This window comes from Rhinopithecus bieti, unplaced genomic scaffold (genome assembly GCF_001698545.2).
Source record: "Rhinopithecus bieti isolate Rb0 unplaced genomic scaffold, ASM169854v2 scaffold_5002, whole genome shotgun sequence".
In the NCBI taxonomy this organism is placed as follows: domain Eukaryota; kingdom Metazoa; phylum Chordata; class Mammalia; order Primates; family Cercopithecidae; genus Rhinopithecus; species Rhinopithecus bieti.
In genome coordinates, this window is record NW_016804830.1 from 1,428,845 (window position 1) to 1,449,650 (window position 20,806).

At 52.1% G+C, this 20,806-nt stretch overlaps 2 protein-coding genes across 10 annotated transcripts in view; one reads left to right on the forward strand and one right to left on the reverse strand.

Annotated features, from left to right (window-relative positions):
• Positions 1-13,354, reverse strand: part of C2CD2L (C2CD2 like) — a 16,136-nt gene extending 2,782 nt beyond the window's left edge. Inside the window, exons 1-14 of one of the 5 annotated variants that reach the window (XM_017870515.1) lie at positions 13,288-13,354; positions 7,086-8,111; positions 5,004-5,099; positions 4,525-4,644; positions 4,244-4,354; positions 4,033-4,149; positions 3,827-3,938; positions 3,572-3,680; positions 2,834-2,898; positions 2,617-2,744; positions 2,353-2,527; positions 1,517-1,618; positions 1,255-1,391; positions 879-1,164 (exon numbers count right to left, since the gene is read on the reverse strand). In XM_017870515.1, coding sequence (XP_017726004.1) covers positions 879-1,164; positions 1,255-1,391; positions 1,517-1,618; positions 2,353-2,527; positions 2,617-2,744; positions 2,834-2,898; positions 3,572-3,680; positions 3,827-3,938; positions 4,033-4,149; positions 4,244-4,354; positions 4,525-4,644; positions 5,004-5,099; positions 7,086-7,439 — 1,912 coding nt within the window. In that variant the 5' untranslated portion in view covers positions 7,440-8,111; positions 13,288-13,354. Of the gene's footprint in view, positions 1-878; positions 1,165-1,254; positions 1,392-1,516; positions 1,619-2,352; positions 2,528-2,616; positions 2,745-2,833; positions 2,899-3,571; positions 3,681-3,826; positions 3,939-4,032; positions 4,150-4,243; positions 4,355-4,524; positions 4,645-5,003; positions 5,100-5,825; positions 6,001-7,085; positions 9,538-12,928; positions 13,132-13,287 lie in introns of those variants that run through there. The other 4 variants (XM_017870516.1, XM_017870513.1, XM_017870517.1 and 1 more) reach the window with 4 other exon arrangements.
• Positions 13,355-13,589: 235 nt separating this feature from the next.
• Positions 13,590-19,184, forward strand: DPAGT1 (dolichyl-phosphate N-acetylglucosaminephosphotransferase 1). 5 transcript variants are annotated; one of them, XM_017870519.1, is made up of 9 exons: positions 13,590-14,171; positions 14,533-14,653; positions 14,827-15,040; positions 15,249-15,395; positions 17,191-17,275; positions 17,642-17,830; positions 18,142-18,229; positions 18,396-18,551; positions 18,630-19,184. In XM_017870519.1, exons 1-9 carry the CDS (start codon positions 14,011-14,013, stop codon positions 18,693-18,695), a joined length of 1,227 nt encoding a protein of 408 aa, XP_017726008.1. In that variant the 5' UTR covers positions 13,590-14,010; the 3' UTR covers positions 18,696-19,184. The 5 variants fall into 5 exon arrangements, with proteins under 5 accessions (XP_017726008.1, XP_017726007.1, XP_017726010.1 ...); XM_017870518.1 differs by having other exon boundaries at positions 13,786-14,171; positions 18,396-19,184; XM_017870520.1 differs by having other exon boundaries at positions 14,003-14,171; positions 14,843-15,040; positions 18,396-19,184.
• Positions 19,185-20,806: the final 1,622 nt, after the last annotated feature.

Here is a 20,806-nt window from a genome sequence, read left to right on the forward strand (position 1 = left end):
TTTTTTTTTTTTTTGAGACAGAGTCTCACTTTGTCACCCAGGCTGGAGTGCAGTGTCATGATCTCGGCTCACTGCAACCTCCGCCCCACCGCTTCAAGCAATTCTCCTGCCTCAGCCTCCCGGGTAGCTGGGAATACAGGCGCCTGCAACCAAGCCTGGCTAATTTTTGTATTTTTAGTAGAGACGGGGTTTCCCCATGTTGGCCAGGCTGGTCTTGACCTCTTGACCTCGTGATCCACCCACTTTGGCCTCCCAAAGTGCTAGGATTACAGGCATGAGCCACCGCGCCCGACCACGGAAAAAAAATTTTTTTTTTTTGAGACAGGGTCTCACTCTGTCACCCAGGCTGGAGTGCAATGGCACAATCATGGCTCACTGCCTCAACCTCCTTGAACCTCAACCTCCCAGGCTCAAGGAATCCTCCCACCTCAGCCCCCTGAGTAGCTGAGATTACAGGTGCGTGCCACTATACCAGGGCAATTTATTGTATTTTTAGTAGAGACGGGGTCTTGCCATGTTGCCCAGGCTAGTCTTGAACTCCTGTACTCAGGTAATCCACCTGCCTCGGCCTCCCAAAGTGCCGGCGTGAGCCACTACGCCCTGCCTGGGAATAAATTTTTATAATTTTTTTTTTTAAAGGGGAGGAAAACTGGCACTTAGACTCAGGAAGAAAGAACAATGGAGGTAAAGGGAAATAATTTGGCATCCCTTCCTATCACAAGCATGTCAAATCTAGGCCAGGAACCAAGGCACCAAGTTCCCTCCTCTAGGCTAGCTTGGCTGAACTAGGCTGGGAACTCCGGCTGTCTCTTAGGGGAGAAGAGAAGGCACCCTGTATAAAAGAAGAGATGAGGGGCACCCTGCCAACGTCCCCCTACCTTTGTGATCCTTGAGGCTGCGGGTCTCCAGGGCACCAGTGGACCCCGTTTCCGACTCAACGTCATCCACAGATGGCCTCTCAGAAATATCCGAACGGGTTGTCTCATCTGCTTCCTGGACACTTGTGGGACTAGAGAGGGCATCTAGGGGTCCTGGAGACATGGCTGGTGGGTCTGAGGGAGGTGAAGAGGGACCTCCGCTGGTCCCTGCATCATCCTGCATTGAGGCTTCCAGGGATGCTGCATAGCCCAGGGATAGTGCCAACTCGTCCTGAGCAATGGGCACCTGGCAGGAGGGACGAGTTTAAATGGGCAGGAGTACCGACTCATTAGGGCTTTCTCCCCATCCCAGCTCCTCTCCCTGGAGCCCTGTTACCTTGGAAACACCGGAGATGATGAGAGTGCTGCGCTTGGTGGGTGTCTTCTTGGCCGCCCGCCCGCTGGGCTCTGTCAGCTGGCGAATCGCTGTCTCTGCTACAGGGTCCAAGCCGTTGGAAAGGTGGCTGTCCCCTGCTGGGGGTGCAAAGGATGGATAACCTGACTTCTCCCTGGCTCTTTCTTGGATTGGAACTCAGAGTACTTTTTAATGCTGGGGCACCAGGGCCAACCCACACTCATGCACCCCATTCCCCACTCACGGCTGCTGCTATGGGAGGCATTGCTGGGGCCACTGCTCTCACTCAGCACAGTCGTTGTCTTCTCGGTCACCTCCACCTTGGACGGGGAGCGGGAGGGGGAGTCTGGTGGGTGGGGGAGGGTCAGTGAGCTGGGAGGTGCTTCAGAGTGGCCCCCACCCCTACTGTCTTTGTTGAGATGCAGACTTTGGGTGACTCAGAGGGCAAGAATGATTGAGGGGTGGTTAATCACAAGGGTGATTAAGAAGATGCCGTGGGGACTAAAAGACACCCCAGGAGCTAATGGGAGTGTAGGAAAGTGCCACAGGGCCTGCTGAGGGTGTGGGGAGATGCTATGAAAATATGGAGGGGGGACAGTGGGGGTACTGGGGTCCCCTGAGGTTGGGGCAATTCCATGGGGGCCCCTATAATGGCCGAAGTACCATGGGGGCCCAATGAGTGGGGCAGAAATGCCACAGAGGCCTCTGGGTTTGCTGGAGGAACCCAGGGGGTACTGGAGGGCTGAGGGTAGCAGGATGGACAATTATAGTCAGCTAGGGCTAAGGACACCTGTGAAAAGCCAGAGGGGAAGCTGGAAGGTGGGAGTGCAACAGTCCTGTGTGAGGAGGGGCACGAGGATCCAGAAGGGTGGCAGAGTGAGAGGAATTCCTGGGGAAATTGCAGAAGAGAAAGTTTGAAAGAGACAAAGATTGGGAGGAAGATGTGGTAGGACTGGAATAGAATGTCTGAAAACAGGGGGAGTTGGAATTAAGGCTTTCTCTCCTCTTTCACTGTCCCGCCTTGGGTCTGCAGTCCCAGGCCCCTGGTTAGAGCTGGGCTCCCAGGCTCCTTCTCTTTACCTAATTTGCCATCTATACGGGGCCGGGACTGGACGGTGGTGACTGTGGTGACAATGGTGCCATCGGGCATGATGGTCCGGTCAAGCTCAATCTTCTTGGTAGGTGTGATGCTGGGGCGTGGAGTGGAGGAGGTGGGAGTACCCAGGTTCCGGGGAGAGCCCTCCTCGTACTGAAGCTGCCCAGGGGTGGGAGAGAGAAGAGGCAGAGCCTCAGAGACTGCCCATCCCCTGTGTCCTCCTACTCCCCCAGGGGTCAGCTTCTTACCTCCACTGCCATGGTGGCTGCTGGTCCCAGGGCTTTCCCTGGCCCTGGGGTGAGTGGGCACACCTGTCTTCGAGAAAGTGGTCTGGAGGGGGAGCCCACAGGCAGTGTGGCCTGGCCTAGGAGTTCGGCTGGGAAAAGGGATGGCACTGTGAGCTGGGCCCACGGCCAGGCTCCACTCTGCACCCACCCAGGGGTGCCCCTCCCGCCCCTCACTCACTGTCTCCACAGCTGCTGCTCCTCAGCACTTTGAGGGTCAGCTCCCGGCTCTGGGGGCCCAGATCCCTGTGGGACAAGAGGAGATGGGGCAGGAAGGGGAAGATTAGCAAGCTGAACCCACACTTGAGTGGATCACAGGCCAGAGGCAGAGCGCTGTGTACATAAATAAAACGGCACAAATGCTCCAATCCCAAATTCTCTCTCATCCCAAGAGAAAGGGACAGGGCCTGAGTGGGAACCATGCTCCTTAGCTGTGCATTCAAATCCTCCCTGGCCCTGCTCCTCCTGTCTTGCCAGTCTCTCAGTTGCAAGCCACCCTCTTTCATTTGCTCCAGCTCTTCCCTCTGCTGAGAATACTTTCACACTCTGATGAAATCCTACTCTTGCTCTAAAGTGTGGTTTAAATGCCATCTCCTCCATGAAGCCTACTCTGATCTTTATTCCCTCATGGGAATTAATCTCCCCCCGACCTAGGCACTGCAATGGCACATTATATAAACCTCAACTGGAGCGGTTATACCATCTTCTTTGTTTACACCCGTCTCTGCCTCAAGCGTGTCATTAACCCAGGGGTGGGGGTCAAGTCTGTATCCCTAAGACCCACGCCAGGACCTGGCATACAATAGGGGCTCACACCAAAGGCTACTGAAAACAAGAGCTGATTCCTGCAAGGGCTGTGCTGGAAAGGTTTGATCCTTTCTGCTCTGGAGCATGGGGTCAGGGCAGAGTTACTCCTTACAGTGCCAGGTCTTCTGTCCACTCCACCTCGGGTCCAGCCCTTGCGGGCTTGGTCCACTTCTGCTGCATGGGGTTATCAAGTTCAGCTACACAGCACAGTTCCTCGGTGCCTGGGAGGAACCAGAAGTTAGAAGATGCTCAGATCAAAGATGGGAAGTCACTGCAGAATAAAGAGGCTGTACCCTTGGCAGAGGGGCAGAGAGCACCTGCAACCAGCCATAGCCTTGGCAGTCCCACAGCCACTGCTAGCTCTCACCTTCCAGCTCATTTCCCAAGTGAGATGCCCGAAGCTGCCGTAGGAATAACCGGGTAGGTCTGGGAATGGCTGGCTGAGCCTGGGGCAACATGGGTGGCTTCTCACTGGGTACCTAAGAACAGAAGAAGGTCCAAAAAGCAAGAATCCTGACATAGCACGCTGGGAACAAGGTGCATGCAAATCTTTTGCTTTGGGTGCCAACTCACCAGGCCTCCTGGGGCAGAGCACGCCCTGAGGTTGACCATCATGGCTGGCTGGGTGCTGACTATGGCATCCTTGATCAGTTCCTCAATTGTGGAGAGCTCTACTTGTTCCTCACCTCTCTGCAGAGAGGAGAAGGGAACAACAAGGAGGTGGATCCCCCACCTCTGCCTCCCTCCCTGTTCTGCCTCTTCTCTGCCACCCCTGCCTCCTTACCTCCCTGGCCTGCAGCTTGGGAAGCACCGTTAGGCTGAGATCTGGGCGATCAGTGAAGGCCCATGATATGAGCAGCCCCTCACCAGGGATTTCCTCCAGGTTGACTTCCAACTACGGACAGGAACAAAGTGACTGGACTGACTTGCCCCATTTCCCCCAAGGACTCCTAATTCCTGAGGATCCTCCCTTCCTGAATTCCATCCCAGAGAGGAAACAAATGGAAGAAGCCGAGCCAATGGAACCGCCCCCTGCCCAACTCAGTTTCCCACATCCCCTTCTACCTGTGTTGGTGGCAGTGTCAGAGTGACGTGGTAGGTCTCCATGGAGACGGCAGCGGGGGACTGCTGGGTCACAGAGACTGGGAACCGCACCTCCTCAGCAAAGAGCTGGCAACGCAGCACCTGAGACCCGCGAGGTGGGTCAGATGTGGGTCAGGTGCTTGCCCTACTTTGTCCTGCCCTATAATAGTTCAGCAGACCCCTCCCCACTTCCATTTTCCTAGAGACTTCATGTTTTCAGGATCATAACTCCCTAAAAGAATCAGATAAACGCCAAAGACTCCTCTCCCCAGAAAAATGCAGATAAACACACATCCAACATTTTGCGCATAACTTCAATGGGATTCTCAGACTTCCTGAAGTCAATCCTTAGATCCATAAGGCATTCACAGACTCCAGGTTAAGAACCTCTGGACTAAAGGGAGCCCTTGGGATCAGTCCTTTTTGGACCCCAAAGACAGCAGTGTCCATCAGACCCTTACCATGGTATGCTCAGATTGGTCTACGCAGGTCACATGACTGATGCTGGCTCTGGGTGGGAGTTGAGGCACCTCCTCAAAGGCGATTTGGATGGAGCTCTGAAGGAGTAATGTGGGCACAGGATCAGGTTTCTGGAGCTGCCCCCACAGGGCTGGCCTGCTCAGTTGCTGGCTGGACTCTGCCATTGCAGAGGCCTCAGCTGCAGGCTGGCTTCTGGCCCCTCCTTGGCTCAGGGCTTTAGGACAGGAGGTAGTCCCCTCAAAGCCTGCCTCTCCAGGGACCTGTAGCTGCTAGGAGTCACTGAGCAATGGGGCGTTAGTCCACCTCAGAGGCTAGATCACCTTGAGCTGAAGACCCTGGTTTCCTCCTGGAATACCAGGAGCTTCCTTCTTCTTCTCGCCACCATCCCTTTCATCCCCTACCCTACACCTAAAAAAGGTGTACATAGAAAAAAGTTAAGGTGCTGGTTGCCACCTATATATAATAGCTGGGCAGAGAGGGAAAGGGCTAAGCCACGGGTAAAGGTGGTAGAGCCACCTTGTCCAAGATAAGAGCTGGAGAAATGAAGCTAAGCCTTCTTCCAAACAAATAGGATGTGGAGGCTCAAGAGTATGATGCTTCATATTCTTGGAGATGAAGACTAGCATGGCCTTGGGGATCTGTACCGGGGGACTGGGAAAAGATACAAGCTCAGAGGACTCAAGAGTCCAGGGGCCTGGCTAATTCCTCAGGGCAGATAGCAGGAAGGTATTAGAGAGCAGAAAGCTGCTTAGATCTCAAAAGAGCTGCTCCCTAATTCTTCCACAGTAATGGAAGCAACCTACCGCAGCCCCACCTGGATGGAGAGCAGTGCGGACACAGAATTGAGGAAGGAGCACAGAATTGGCTGGCAACTCTTCCTTGGGTCTTGAGATGGAAGAAACAAATCCACAGGGTTCATTTGCCTGGCAAACCAGGGGAAGCCAACTCCTTTGCTCTGGTAGCTGTCTCATTCAAAGGCTAGGCCAAGGAAGATGGGGAGATAGATGCTTGAAACCTCAATCTCCCCACCCTCTGCAAGGGAGGCCAATGTCCAGCTGAGTCAGCTATCCTAGGGAGTTGCTTCTGACCAAAGGACAAGGTACAGGGAGAGTTGGATGAAGAGGTGGGTGCAAGGTATTAACTGACAGATGCCATCTGGCTTTCAGCCCGCCAGCTGGACAGAGGAAACAGAGCAATTTCTTGTGGCCATTTCTGTTTCCAGGCATCTGGGGAACTAGTAAGGTAAAGCCTCCAAATTCACAGTGACTGGAAAAAGAGAACCCTCTGAGCAAGGAGCTGATGGACTGTGAGAGCAAGGAGAGATTGCTGGGCCAGGATGGGAGGGAGCTCCAGAAAAGAGAGACTTCTACCTCCCACCTTATCTCCGTCTCATGACCACGCTTCCTGCCCCACTTCCTGGGAGGCCAGATGCCCATGGTGCAATGGGAGGAAGTAGGCTGGACTGGTTTGTGACTGACCCTCAAGGGGCAGCTGCAAGCTCATCTACTGGTAAGGGCACTGTCAATCTGCTCTCCACCTGAACACTCCCCCACCCCCCCAACGAACCACAGGCCAGCATGGAAGATGTGTTTGACTGTAGCAGTGAAATTACTGTGGGGTAGGGGAGTGATTCAGGTTCCTTGGGGATCTGCCTGACCACACCAGGGATTTGGGGCATGAAATGTTAAATGGGTGTGGTGGCATGAGAAGCAGGCAAATTCCTTCTGCAGGTGCACCTGTCTCCCACGCCCCAACACAACCAGCACCCAGGCAAGGCGGAAGTGCCCTCAAGCACAGGGATTAGCGTTGCTATGAGAACAGCAACTTGTGCATGGGTTTGGAGCCAGAGTACCTTGCCCACAGAAATGGAGGTCTGGGAACCCAGTTGGATTTCTACAACCCCCAGCCTTAGCGGTACCCTTTTCTCTGATCCGGGAGGGGAAGAGAAGCCATAGGGTTCCCCCGTTAATGCCCACCCCCAACTGGCCTCCTAGCATGAGCAGTCAGTCCCTCCCCTGGAAGGAAAGGCTGAAGGGACCACCCAAGCGCTTGGTCCAACTCACCCCGTTCCTGCAGGCCTGCTCGTTCAGCGCTCGCACCCAAGCCCGCTGCCAGTTCTCCCGGAAAGACTTGAAGGCGAAGAGTGACGCCAGGAGGCCCCGGACTCCTGGTTCCTCGGCGGCGCCAGCCCGAGTCGCCCGCAGCCGCAGCAGCGAGCGCCACACGCCCAGCTCCCGCAGGGAACCCGCGGGTTCCCCGGCTAAGGCGGGTCCCGGGCCCCGATCCCCGCGGGCCCGCGCCAGCCACAAGCCCCGGGCATATTGCAGCAGCCAGGCGAACACCGTGAGCAGCGAGGCTGCGAAGAGGATCAGCAGGGTCACCCAGCCCACGTCCCGCTGCCCCCAGCCCAGATCCATGCTCTGCGCGGGCTCCGGTCCCGGTCCCGGCTGAGGCTCAGCCGCTACCCCGGGGGAGCATGGCCCGGGCTGGCCGCGGGGCGGGGCGGGCTCCCCCGGGGCTGGGCGCGCAGGGTCGGGGGCTCTCCGCGGTTAAGTGCCCAGGACTAGTGTGTGCCACAGAGCGAGGAGAGGAGGTCCTCCGGGGTCGCGACGCCGGGGTCTCTGTCTCCGTGGTCCGGGTCCCTTCTACCTTGGTCAGCAGTCGGACCCTAGTTAGTCGCCGGTCAGTGCCCGACTCCTCCCACCGCTCGGGCCCCGCCGGACCCGGTAGAGGACTGGTCTGCAAAGACCCTGGGGCTCGCGGGCCGGCACCGGCTCCGGGAGGGCTGCGTGCGCAGAGCTGACACTGACAACACGGCCGGCGCCCCGCCCCCACCCGCCCTTAAAGGAGCCGCACCCGCGCCGGGCGGGGCCACGACAGCCTGGCGCTACCTCGCTGGAGGAGGGCGGGAGGGCAAGCAGCCAGCGGAGGAGGTTCCGGGGTTGAAAATAGGCGGGATCTTTGATCACCTCGCCCCATCTTGCAATCGCGGTGCTCCCACACTCAGCTCAAGGCAAGAGTAACTTCACTTACCTAAGATCCTGCCTTTGCTTTCCCCTGTGCTTGTTAGATTTCCACAGGTCGGACGCCTGTGAGGTTAAGAAAGAGGTGACCCCTGTGGAAATCACCGCCCCTTTCTCCCAACACCCTCAGACTCAGCGACTTCTAGCTTCCCATTTCCTGGGGGAAGCGAGGCCCAGGGTAAGAAGGTGCAGAACATCACTCCCAGATAGAAGTGTCTGGCAGAGGTTCAGCTGATGTCAACAGAGAGAAAGCAGAAACTTAAGCTGGGAGAGGTTGCGAGTAGAACGCCGAATTTTGAATTCCCCCCACCATCATCACCCTCCTTCCTCTTGGAGCTTGGACCCAGAAATAGCCCCATTAACCTACTTGCCCGTGTAGGTTTGTTCTGGAGATTCCCAAGCCCAGGCTGTGTGTCTGTTTTTAAAAATAATATATTTCCATAGTAACAGCTCCTGCCTATGGAGCACGTGCAGAGGGGGTGGTAATGACAGGGGAGCTGGCAATGTAGCACTGGACTGAATAGATTCAGCCACAAGACCTTGCCACTCCAAGTATGTGATATCCCAACAAGCTCCCAAGAAATGGTGCTGTAGGTACACTGCCCAACCTCTGGCCTCAGGAGCCATCTTTTCCTAGACTCAATGAGTTGATTCAACCTCTACAGGACTGGGGCTCATCAATGCTTGCTGAGGACAGGGGAAGGAAATACCTGCAAAAGGATTCAAAGGAATCCTGTGGGAATTAACGTTCTCCCAAGAGCCCCTTCTTCATACATGTGGGAAGGTCTTTGGCACACAGTCCCTTTCTTAAAGAGGTAGGATGGAAAGGTGTTAAGTATCTTTCTCGCAAACCCAAATAGTTGTCTGAGGAATGAGCACAGGAAAATAAGAGAATAAACAATGCCTTCTAAAGTGTGAGGTTGCAGGGCTAGGTAGAACCTGACAGGTCAGCAACAGGTTTGTCTGAGCCAGAGGAGGTGGTGGGGTAGGCTGGGGGTCCCTGGATTTCCCTGTAAGGAATGATGGGGAGAGGTGGGGATGAATGAAGTAACCTCCTGTGGCCTGCCCATGTACTGTCACTGGACTGCCAAATCAGTGGAGATTCCTAGAGTCTGGGTTTCTAATCTCAAAGGGAGGAGAAGGCATGAAATCAAGGGAGGAGAGAACTCAGGGTCAGAACCCAGGGATGCAGGAGGAAGCTGTCAGTGGCGAGAGCAGTTAGGGTTTAGGGGAGCAGGTTATGCAGGAAGTTGTCCAGGTAGGAGGTTTCCCTGTGAAGACCCTCTTTCCCCAAGAATCCTTCAGGAACCCTCAGAACCCCAGTGATCTCCATTCTCCGACTTCTTTGATTTATTCCCTTAACTTCTCCACTGAGTGCTTGGTCCTATGCTGCCAGATGCTGCTTCACAATTCAGTCTTACATGAGTCTCCCTAGTTAGTCCTCCCTCTTTTTTTTCCTTTTTTTTTCTTTTTTTGAGACAGAGTCACTGTTGCCCAGACTGGTGTGCAGTGGCGAGATCTTAGCTCACTGCAACCTCCACCTCCTAGGTTCGAGTGATTCTCCTGCCTCAGCCTCCCAAGTAGTTGGGACTACAGGCATGCGCCATCATGCCTGGCTAATTTTTGTTATTTTTAGTAGAGACAGGGTTTCACCATGTTGGCCAGGCTGATCTCGAACTCCTGACCTCAGGTGATCCTCCCGCCACTGCACCCAGCCTAGCCCTCCCTCTTTCATCCATTACTTGGACATCTAGCACTTACTTCATTCTGCTTTAGAGTCTAGCTGATTGTTTATATGTCTGCTTTTTCCATTCATCAGGAAGCTGCCTAGGGGTGGGAACCATGTCTTAGTCATCTCTCTTCCCTCAAATTCAACCAAGATGCTCTAAATATGCTGAGGTAGACTCCTTGGGGACAAGCAACTACAATTATATCAGTTTGTATCCTCCACCGTACTGAAGAGCTTCCTATGCACATAGTAGGGATTAACAAACTTTGTAATTTTAAGAAGTCTAGCCGGGCATGGTGGCTCACGCCTGTAATCCCAGCACTTTGGGAGGCTGAGGCGGGCGAATCACGAGGTCAGGAGATCGAGACCATCCTGGCTAACATGGTGAAACCCCGTCTCTACTAAAATACAAAATTAGCCAGGCGTGTTGGCGGGTGCCTGTAGTCCCAGCTACTAGGGAGGCTGAGGCAGGAGAATGGTGTGAACCTGGGAGGCGGAGGTTGCAGTGAGCTGAGATGGCGCCACTGCACTCCAGCTTGGGCTACTCCGTCTCAAAAAAAAAAAGGGGTCTAACAGAAGAGAATTTCTATGCCATTTCTGTCTTTTGAAATATCATTCATGCCATACCAGTGGAATGGGAAATCCTGGGGCTTGCTTTTAATTAACAACTTTTTTTCCAGACTAAGAGAGGAGAGGTGGGAGGAAAAGGAAAAAGAGTGATTCAGCTGTCTGGACAGAGCCACAGATAGAGTCCTGCAAGTGTCACAGCCCCAGACTATACAGAGGGGTCTCATTGTCTTTGTGGCACTATGAAACATTTTTGGGACAGGCTTTGTCTAGCAATCAGATTTAGTGGATTGACCTTGCTCATTGGGAGCCACTCAGGGCTACTTAGAAGAGATGTGCATCTCAAACACTGTCTGCTCAGTCCAGGGCCACTGACAAGTCAGCTGGTCTCTGAATTCTAGGGCCTGCTTCAGCATTCAGGAAAATGCTTTGAACTTTTACCAGGAAAGGCACACAACTTCAAGTGAAGCCAAAAATCATGTGTTTGTTTCTCCTTCTGATTAGTCTGATAATCAACTGGGCCTTTACCATCATGGGAACAAAAATACTCAGATTATCTGACAAGCATCTTAGTAACCATTTTCTGATGGTAACTTGTATATGTGGATGATGAATCCTTAGTATCTCTTGTCTTTGATTATGTCCTCCCGCCCTCCCCAGGAGGGTGATGGTAGGGAGGGCTAATGATCTCTGGAGAAGAAAGAGACAAAGCTTCCCAATACCAGGCTGGGAAGGAAGATTTATTAGGATTGGCCTCCTAATAAAAAAGGAAATAGATACAGACTGGCTCTCAGACCTCCAGGGAGTCTCAGTATACTCATCATCAACAGGATAACTGAATGCTGCCTCCTCTGGGATCCCACAAGCTCATCCTTTCCACCTGCTTCTGGCGTCTCACTGTCACCGCCTGTGAAAGGTCCTTCTACTCTTATAATCTACTGAAATGATACTTCTGTTCCTCAAGACCACTTACTGTGGTCACAACTGATTGCTCCCTCCATATGCACCTCAGTGCTTCTTTCAGACTCAGCCTCATTACGTGTGATGATGCCTGCCTTGTACACAGATGTCTGTGTTTTTAGCCCCATGGGGACACCCTGTGGAAGAGAAAACACTTGCCTCCTGGGAGTTTCTAGTTCAAGAGGGGCACACGTGCATACACACAACACACACACAGAAAAATAATAGCAGTGGGATAAGTACTGAAAATCTGGTGGAATACTAGCAAGTAAATTATGAGAATTTATGTATTTTATACATATCTGGGTTTTTGTTGTTAATTAGAGCCATTTTCAAGTAGAAAAGCCATTTCACATCTGAGTTTGTTTGTTTGCTTGTTTTGAGACAGAGTTTCCCTATGTTGCCCAGGCTGGGGTGCAGTGGCATGATTTCGGCTCACTGCAACCTCCATATCCCGGGTTCAAGCGATCCTTCTGCCTCAGCCTCCTGAATAGCTGGGATTACGGGCATGTGCCACCACGCCCGGCTAATTTTTGTATTTTCAGCAGAGATGGGGTTTCACCGTGTTGGCCAGGCTGGTCTTGAACTCCTGACCTCAAGTGAGCCACCCACCTTCACCTCCCAAAGTGCTGGGATTACAGACGTGAGCCACCAGGCCCGGCCTCACATTTGATTTTGAGGGAAAAAAGGAACTATCTTCAGCTTAAAAAGAGTCAATATGACCCTGACTCCTGGAACATGCCATAGAGGGAAGAGTGGACAAAGTGCTAGGCTATTGGAGTCCTTTCCCTAACTCACTGGTGGTGACTTCCTCTCTGACGAATGGAAATCATTTACCACCTAAGAGACTGTGGGGGAATGAAAGGTAATAAAGATGCTGGTGGCCGGGCGCGCTGGCTCAAGCCTGTAATCCCTGCACTTTGGGAGGCCGAGACAGGCGGATCACGAGGTCGGCAGATCGAGATCATCCTGGCTAACACGGTGAAACCCCCATCTCCACTAAAACATACAAAAAAAAACTAGGCGGGCGAGGTGGCGGACGCCTGTAGTCCCAGCTACTCAGGAGGCTGAGGCAGGAGAACGGCGTAAACCCGGGAGGTGGAGCTTGCAGTGAGCTGAGATCCGGCCACTGCACTCCAGCCTGGGCGACAGAGCGAGACTCTGTCCCCGCCCCCCAAAAAAGATGCTGGTGAACTGGCTGGGCGTGGTGGCTCAGGCCTGTAATCCCAGCATTTTGGGAGGCCGAGGCGGGCAGATCGCCTGAGGTCAAGAGTTCGAGACCAGCCTGACCAAAATGGAGAAACCCCCGTCTCTACTAAAAATACAAAATTAGCCGGGCGTGGTGGCGCATGCCTGTAATCCCAGCTACTCGGGAGGCTGAGGCAGGAGAATCGCTTGACCCTGGGAGGTGGAGGTTGCAGTGAGCCGAGATCGCGTCATTGCACTCCAGCCTGGCCAACAAGAGCGAAACTCCATCTCAAAAAGAAAAACAAAAAAACAAAACACCTGGCTAATTGTTGTTTGCAGGGGAACAGGCCAAGCAAAATGCACAGCGACCTGCAGGAGGCCAAGCAAAATGCACAGTGACCTACAGGAAGAAACCTGACTGGGAGTTCCTCAGACTCACAGGAAGTCAGTTGCGGGTCTGATTCCTCTGCCTCCTTAGCTCTTTTCAGAGCCTCAGCCTGGAAATCTCCGTCTCCTCCTTGTGGGCGCTAAATACAATGGATCCTGGGCCAAGCTGAAGTCCCGAGTTAAATCCAAGACCTGAGGGTACTCCCAATCCCTGAGTGAAGTGCTGCGCTGGGTTGCCGGGCAACTAACTGCTACAGCTGGTGCAGAAGGTGGGTGGGATGCTGAGAAAAAAATACAAGGATCGAGGACAAGAAAAACAGAGTGGGAGGGGCTTTTCAAGGATCTACGCTTCAGAATTTACACCATCCTTCCAAATCGTAGCTGCGTTTCCGGGAACTGAGTTGTGTTTACCTTGGCTTCTGACTATGTTGGCAACAGGTTTCCTGCAAGGAACAGGCGCGGCTCTACACCATCGTCCCTCCTCCCCACACCCCCTGCCTTTCAATAGCCATTTTCCTGAAGCCGGAGGCATCCCAGATTAAGGGCAAGGTACGGGCCCTTTAAACTTGACCTACGGAAGCGGACTGAGCTAAAACTGACGTGCAACCGGAATGTGAGCTGTATCAGACACGTGGTACAAGGAGGCATTCATCTTGGAACCGGGCAACTGGCATTTCCGCTCTGGGTAGTACATCTTTAAAATAATGTTAGGGAAGTATCCGTTCTTGGCTGCTTTTCTTTAATTGCGTTTCCAATACTCTCTCGGTGATTCTACTCTCGAACATAGGATGAAATTTAGAATCACACTTCTTTTTCACCCCCCCCCCGCCACCTCTGGTGCCCATATTAAAAATGGCGGCTGCCGCCTTCCGCAGTGATAGTTGTTCAGCGAACAAAATCCGGGCGGAAACAGTAGGTAGGCTGGTTCAGCGGGGCAGAACCTAGGTTGCCTTAGAGAGGTTCTTTGAGGTCCCGAGGGCGGCTCAAGTCAGAGTTGTTGGGTTTTACTCAGATTGGTGTGGGAAGAGCCTGCCTGTGGGGAGCGGCCACTCCATACTGCTGAGGCCTCAGGACTGCTGCTCAGCTTGCCAGTTACCTGAAGAGGCGGCGGAGCCGGGCCCCTGACCGGTCACCATGTGGGCCTTCTCGGAATTGCCCATGCCGCTGCTGGTCAATTTGATCGTCTCGTTGCTGGGATTTGTGGCCACAGTCACCCTCATCCCAGCCTTCCGGGGCCACTTCATTGCTGCGCGCCTCTGTGGTCAGGACCTCAACAAAACCAGCCGACAACAGATGTGAGCAGCGGCACACGGGTCCGGGCAGGGGGCAAGGGCTAAGGAAGGAGTGGCTAGGGCAGGGGCGGGGACCGGGGTGCTTGACCACACGTGAAGACTCAGAACTAACCCAGGCAGCCTGGAACTCGGAGAGGTGATGAGCAGAACTTATTCGCATTGGGGAAAGGATGGGTAGAGAACCTTGGGTATATCAGGGACTTGGGTATATCAGTGGTGCTTTCCTCCCTCCGCCCCCCTCACCACTTCCCAAAATAAAAAACCAGGAATGAGAAGACCACTTTGGGTTATTGTAACACCTGCACTAGTGAGTGACCACGCCCCCTTTCCTCTTCCCCCTCGCCCCCTTGCTGCTGGGCCACAGCCCAGAATCCCAGGGAGTGATCAGCGGTGCTGTTTTCCTTATCATCCTCTTCTGCTTCATCCCTTTCCCCTTCCTGAACTGCTTTGTGAAGGAGCAGTGTAAGGCATTCCCCCACCATGAAGTAAGTGGGTTCGCGGGGGTGGTTACCTGTGGCTGGGACCTGGGAGGCACCGAGAGAATTGGTGTTATTTGGGCTTGTGGGGAGGGGTTAAGAAATAATAAGAAAAGACAAGAATTCTTAAAAGGTGAAATGGGAGCAGGCTTGAGTCATGGACCTGCCCAAGCCTCCCCCAGTTTGTGGCCCTGATAGGTGCCCTCCTTGCCATCTGCTGCATGATCTTCCTGGGCTTTGCGGATGATGTACTGAATCTGCGCTGGCGCCATAAGCTGCTGCTACCCACAGCTGCCTCACTACCTCTCCTCATGGTCTATTTCACCAACTTTGGCAACACGACCATTGTGGTGCCGAAGCCCTTCCGCCCAATTCTTGGCCTGCATCTGGACTTGGGTAGGTAGTCCTGCCACTGCTGCTCTTATGGCACCTACTTCAGGGCACCTTTCCTGGTGCTTCACATTCTCCTCCAAGTGTTCCTTTTCTGTCTCTGTGTCTTCCCAGATCCTTTCTGGTAGCCCTTCATCCTATCCTCTGTCCTCACCACTTTTCTAAATCCTCCTCCCCTAGGTGGCACTACTTTTCCTACCATCTCTCCCTTCAGGAATCCTGTACTATGTCTACATGGGGCTGCTGGCAGTGTTCTGTACCAATGCCATCAATATCCTAGCAGGAATTAATGGCCTAGAGGCTGGCCAGTCACTAGTCATTTCTGCTTCCATCATTGTCTTCAACCTGGTAGAGTTGGAAGGTAGGTGGGATTGGGGGTGGGGAGAGAGAAGTCTGAATGTTAAAGGTGTGGCCTGATATATGACTTTGGGAAATTCAGGGGAAAAAAACAATATGCGTAGTAATTATAGAAGATAAGGGCGGCTACTTACTTTGCAAATAATGCAGATTTATTGAAAGTGAGAAAGAAAAATAGCAGCCCTGTCATTTATAGCTGGATTGGCACTAATAGCTAGGCCATGATCTTCTCCCATTGAGTATAAACAGTTTCACAGAACCTCATCATTACACAGGGTCATTCTGTGACCATGATGGAGGAAGACCAAAACTAGACCCCTCCCTCTATAATCCTGTTTGAGCACAGATAAAACCACAAAAACACTGAGCAACCCACAAAATGGCCAAGATCCTCTCTCTCCGTTAACATGAGCCATGAGCGACTGCTGTTGCTTTCCAATAACAACTCAGTTCCTACCACCTTTTTTTTTGTTGTTTTGAGACAGGGTCTCCCTCTGTCACCCAGGCTGGAAAGCAGTGGCACGATCTTAGCTCACTGCATCCTCTGACTCAAACGATCCTCCTGCCCCAGCCTCCCAGGTAGCTGGGGCTACAGGCGTGCGCCACCACACCTGGCAAATTTTTGTATTTTTTGTAGAGACAGGGTTTCACCACGTTGCCTAGGCTGGTCTTGAACTCCTGGGCCGAAGTGATCTGTCAGCCTTGGCCTCCCAAAGTGCTGGGATGACACTCTTGAGCCACTGCGGCCAGCCAGTTCCTACCACTTCTTAGATAAACATTAAAATGCTTGATCATAGAATTATTGTTGTTTTCTTTTCTTTTTTTTTTTTTTTTTTCGAGACAGAGTTTCACTCTTGCCCAGGCTGGAGTGCAATGGTGCGATCTCGGCTCACTGCAACCTCCGCCTCCCAGGTTCAAGTGATTCTCCTGCCTCAGCCTCCCTAGTAGCTGGGATTACAGGCATGTGCCACCACGCCCAGCTAGTTTTGTATTTTTAGTAGAGACAGGGTTTCTCCATGTTAGTCAAGCTGGTCTCAAACTCCAGACCTCAGGTGATCCCGCCTCGGCCTCCCAAAGTGCTGGGATTACAGGTGTGAGCCACCGCACCCAGCCATGAATTACACCTGCTTTCTTTTTTTTTTGAGATGGAGTCTGGTTCTGTTGCCCTGCTTTCTAACAGTACCCAGTCCAGAGCAAAACTCTACTTTCTTTTACCCTCTCCCAAAATATCCAAAACTATAAGCCCCTCCTAACACTCTCTTACTGAGACATTCCGTGGTTCCCAATGGTGTGTGGTTTCTGAAGTCTCCCTTTTTACAAGTCATTAAACCTAGCTTCGAACTATAGATGTGTTTCTAGTGGTCTTTGGCTGATGGACATCAACAAGTGTTTATTAAAGCTAAGTACTTTTTAAACATGATCGTATTTAAATCTTGTAATGGTTTTATGTGGCACATGTTATAATCAGCCCTGTTTTACAGATGAGTAAACAGACTTAGAGAAGTTAAATGTGTCATGATCAAGATCAAGGTCACAAAGCTAAGAAGTAAAGTTGGTGTCCAAACTGACATCAGAATGGGCTAAACCAAATTTAAGACAGTAACTAGTTTGGAAGGCTGCATGAAAGAGGTGGAATATTGGGAATTGCCTTGGGTGACATAAAAGGGGTATTGAGTTCTTGAAAGTGACTTGGGTGAGGTGGATGATACAGCTGTAAACAGAACTTAGACAAAAATAGGACCAAGGTATGCAGAAGAAGTGGGTATTAATTCTCCCTTCTTTCTTCCTTGCTTCCAAAGGTGATTGTCGGGATGATCATGTCTTTTCCCTCTACTTCATGATACCCTTTTTTTTCACCACTTTGGGATTGCTGTACCACAACTGGTAAGTAGGCCTATGGATAAGGGGAAAAGAGGAAAACTACCCGAACACATGGCAAAGATGGCCCTTATCATAACCCACCTTGTGGTGGAGAGGTTAAACCTGTGCATACCTCTATGGAGTTTTTTGTGTCTTCAGTTGGTCGTATTCTGAAATTTCTCCCTACCCAGCAGTAGTTGGGGATGAGTGCGTGGAGGCCCCAGGAATAGATGAATTCAGGGCCTTGGATTCTGCAGAGTTGCTGCACAACTGGAGTCTCCTCTAAGTCAGAACTAGGGTCAGGGCTAGTCCAGTGCCCATAGGGTGTGATGTGAGAGAAAGGATGGGTAATGCCTGTTGCCACTGGCTCGGATCCTCTCCCCCACACAGGTACCCATCACGGGTGTTTGTGGGAGATACCTTCTGTTACTTTGCTGGCATGACCTTTGCCGTGGTGGGCATCTTGGGACACTTCAGCAAGACCATGCTACTATTCTTCATGCCCCAGGTGTTCAACTTCCTCTACTCACTGCCTCAGCTCCTGCATATCATCCCCTGCCCTCGCCACCGCATACCCAGGTAGCTGTTTTGGGGCTTGAAATGGACATCATAGCCTTTTCACTTGGGATATCTAATGCCAGCCTATACATTTGCTGTGCAAAGGGAGTGGGCCCAAAGAAGGGCTATTTCCATGTGAGTAACCCTTTATAACTTCCAAGCACATTTATTTGCATCATCTGATACTCACAGTGGTTCTGATAACAGCAAGCAGCAGAGCCAGAAATAGATCTCAGGTTGACTCCACATTCAGTGCTCTTCTATTGATTAGCCACAGGGAGGAGGGTTCAAATAGTGTGGCCCAGTCACATGAAGCTGTCTTCCCCCCACAGACTCAATATCAAGACAGGCAAACTGGAGATGAGCTATTCCAAGTTCAAGACCAAGAGCCTCTCTTTCTTGGGCACCTTTATTTTAAAGGTAACAGGGTAACAAGGAGGTAAGGCCCTAGGCTACCATCCTGACCTTGAGGAATGGGGAACCTAGGCCTACATCAGATCCAAGGGGAACTTGGAAGCATTAAATAGATCCACATTCCTAAAGCATAGGTATTAGCTGAGGTTCTCTTCACCTCTGGTCCCTCCAGGTGGCAGAGAGCCTCCGGCTGGTGACAGTACACCAAAGTGAGACTGGGGATGGTGAATTCACTGAATGTAACAACATGACCCTCATCAACTTGCTACTTAAAATCTTCGGGCCCATACATGAGAGAAACCTCACATTGCTCCTGCTGCTGCTGCAGGTGAGGATGGGGACTGGGTTTATACCTCCTTGTTTCCCTTTCTCCGTGATTCTTACTCCAGTCCATTTCTCCTTGCAGATCCTGGGCAGTGCCTTCACCTTCTCCATTCGATATCAGCTCGTTCGACTCTTCTATGATGTCTGAGTCCCTGGATCATTGTCCTTTACCTCACAGTCTCTAGGATTCCTGACTCAGGCTGACCTCTCTCTGGTCCCAGACTGCCTCCTTGCCCAGGCCTCTCTCACTCTTCATACTCCTCCAGATTTTGTTCTCAGCATTTTCTTTTCCCTGTGATCATTGGCATCCTGGGCGTTTCTTGCCCCCTACTGTCTACTGATTGGATTTTACTTATGACTTTCTGCAACTTGCTACTCTCCCTCTCCATCCTGTCTTTGCAGCGTCACAGGGTGGGATACAGCAGTTTTTTTTGCAGTTATCCACAGTCACATTTCAGAGTCCTGACTCTCAAGGAACTACTGGTTTTTGGGCTAGAACTTGGGCCAGGGCTAGGGACACAGGCTCCACAGTGACCTGTTATTTGATTGTAAATTAAGTGTTCTGATTAGTAAGAAGTAAGCAGGGGGCCACATGCTCTCAATGGAGACAATAAAGTGTTGTCTTTTTCTTATTGTTCCTGTAGGTATATTTCCTATATGGGCATTTTTGGGTGGATTGGGAGGGTAGGTGGGGGTACTTCCTCCAACAGGATGCCTATCTCTCTGCCCCACCAGACCCCGCCTAACAAGAAGTGAACAGAACTGAGACCAAACAGAACATATTGAATAAACATTTAAATCCTGGGCCGGGCGCGGTGGCTCAAGCCTGTAATCCCAGCACTTTGGGAGGCCGAGACGGGTGGATCACGAGGTCAGGAGATCGAGACCATCCTGGTCTACACGGTGAAACCCCGTCTCTACTAAAAAAAATACAAAAAACTAGCCGGGCGAGATGGCGGGCGCCTGTAGTCCCAGCTACTCGGGAGGCTGAGGCAGGAGAATGGCGTAAACCCGGGAGGCGGAGCTTGCAGTGAGCTGAGATCCGGCCACTGCACTCCAGCCTGGGCTACAGAGCGAGACGCCGTCTCAAAAAAAAAAAAAAAAAAAAAAAATCCTGATACTTCAGGTGGCATGGAGGGCCACAAAATTGAAGATATCCTGTTTCCTGGCATGGGGTCAAACTTTCAGAGACACTGGGTACAGTGGCTCATGCCTGTAATCCCAGCACTAAATTTAGGAGGCCAAGGCAGGAGGATTGCCTGAGCCCAGGAATTCAAGACAGCCTGGGCAACAAAACGAGACTCCGTCTCTACAAAAATAAAATAATTAGCCCACTGTGGTGGAGCATTTGTAGTACCATCTACTCGGGAGGTTGAGCAGGAAGGATCCCTTGAGCCCAGGAGTCCGAGGCTGCAGTGAGCTGAGATCACACCACTGCACTCCAGCCTGGGTGACAGCGAGCAAGACCCGGTCTATTAAAAACAAGAAAGCACCCAGCACTTTGGGAGGCCGAGACGGGCGGATCACGAGGTCAGGAGATCGAGACCATCCTGGCTAACACTGTGAAACCCCGTCTCTACTAAAAAATACAAAAAACTAGCCGGGAGAGGTGGCGGCGCCTGTAGTCCCAGCTACTCCGGAGGCTGAGGCAGGAGAATGGCGTGAACCCGGGAGGCGGAGCTTGTAGTGAGCTGAGATCCGGCCACTGCACTCCAGCCCCGGCGACAGAGTAAGACTCCGTCTCAAAAAAAAAAAAAAAAAAAAAAAAAACAAGAAAGCAAAGAAAGAAAAAGAAAACTTTAAGGGGTCTAATTTCTTCCCTTTACCATTCTCCCTTTGTCAGGTAGGAGAAGGGAGTGTGGAGTGACCGGACCTAGAAAGGGTAGCTATAGTATTGACCCCTTTCCTTTAAAAATCCTACGCCAGCACAGATTTCCCAGACGCTCTCTAGGTGGCCTCAGACTCCACCCCTTTTGTCTTCCGGTTCTGCTTTTCGACTGTAGTGTTTAAATCTCGCGCGCTTTACAAGGATTGGCTACATCAGCGGGTGTTTGGCCGTCTGCGTGCTACCCCTCCTCCTCGCCTTTTCTCCCCGGGCAAAAGGTTTTCAAATTCGACCAATCAGCGAGCGCGCTCCCTCAGCCGAGGCGCGACACCCAAGGGTTAACCGCAACCAACCGGAGGCGGGTATTGGAGAAAAGAGCCAATCAGGAGGGCGCAGAGGTGTGTCCTGGGGGCTTATAAATCGGCCTCACGGCG

Coding starts and splice junctions, on each gene's coding strand:
- DPAGT1 (XM_017870518.1), top strand. CDS start 14,011: ATGTGGGCCTTCTCGGAATTGCCCATGCCGCTGCTGGTCAATTTGATC. Junction 17,276..17,641: donor GGATTGCTGTACCACAACTG/GTAAGTAGGCCT, acceptor TCCCCCACACAG/GTACCCATCACGGGTGTTTG. Junction 18,230..18,395: donor TGGGCACCTTTATTTTAAAG/GTAACAGGGTAA, acceptor TGGTCCCTCCAG/GTGGCAGAGAGCCTCCGGCT.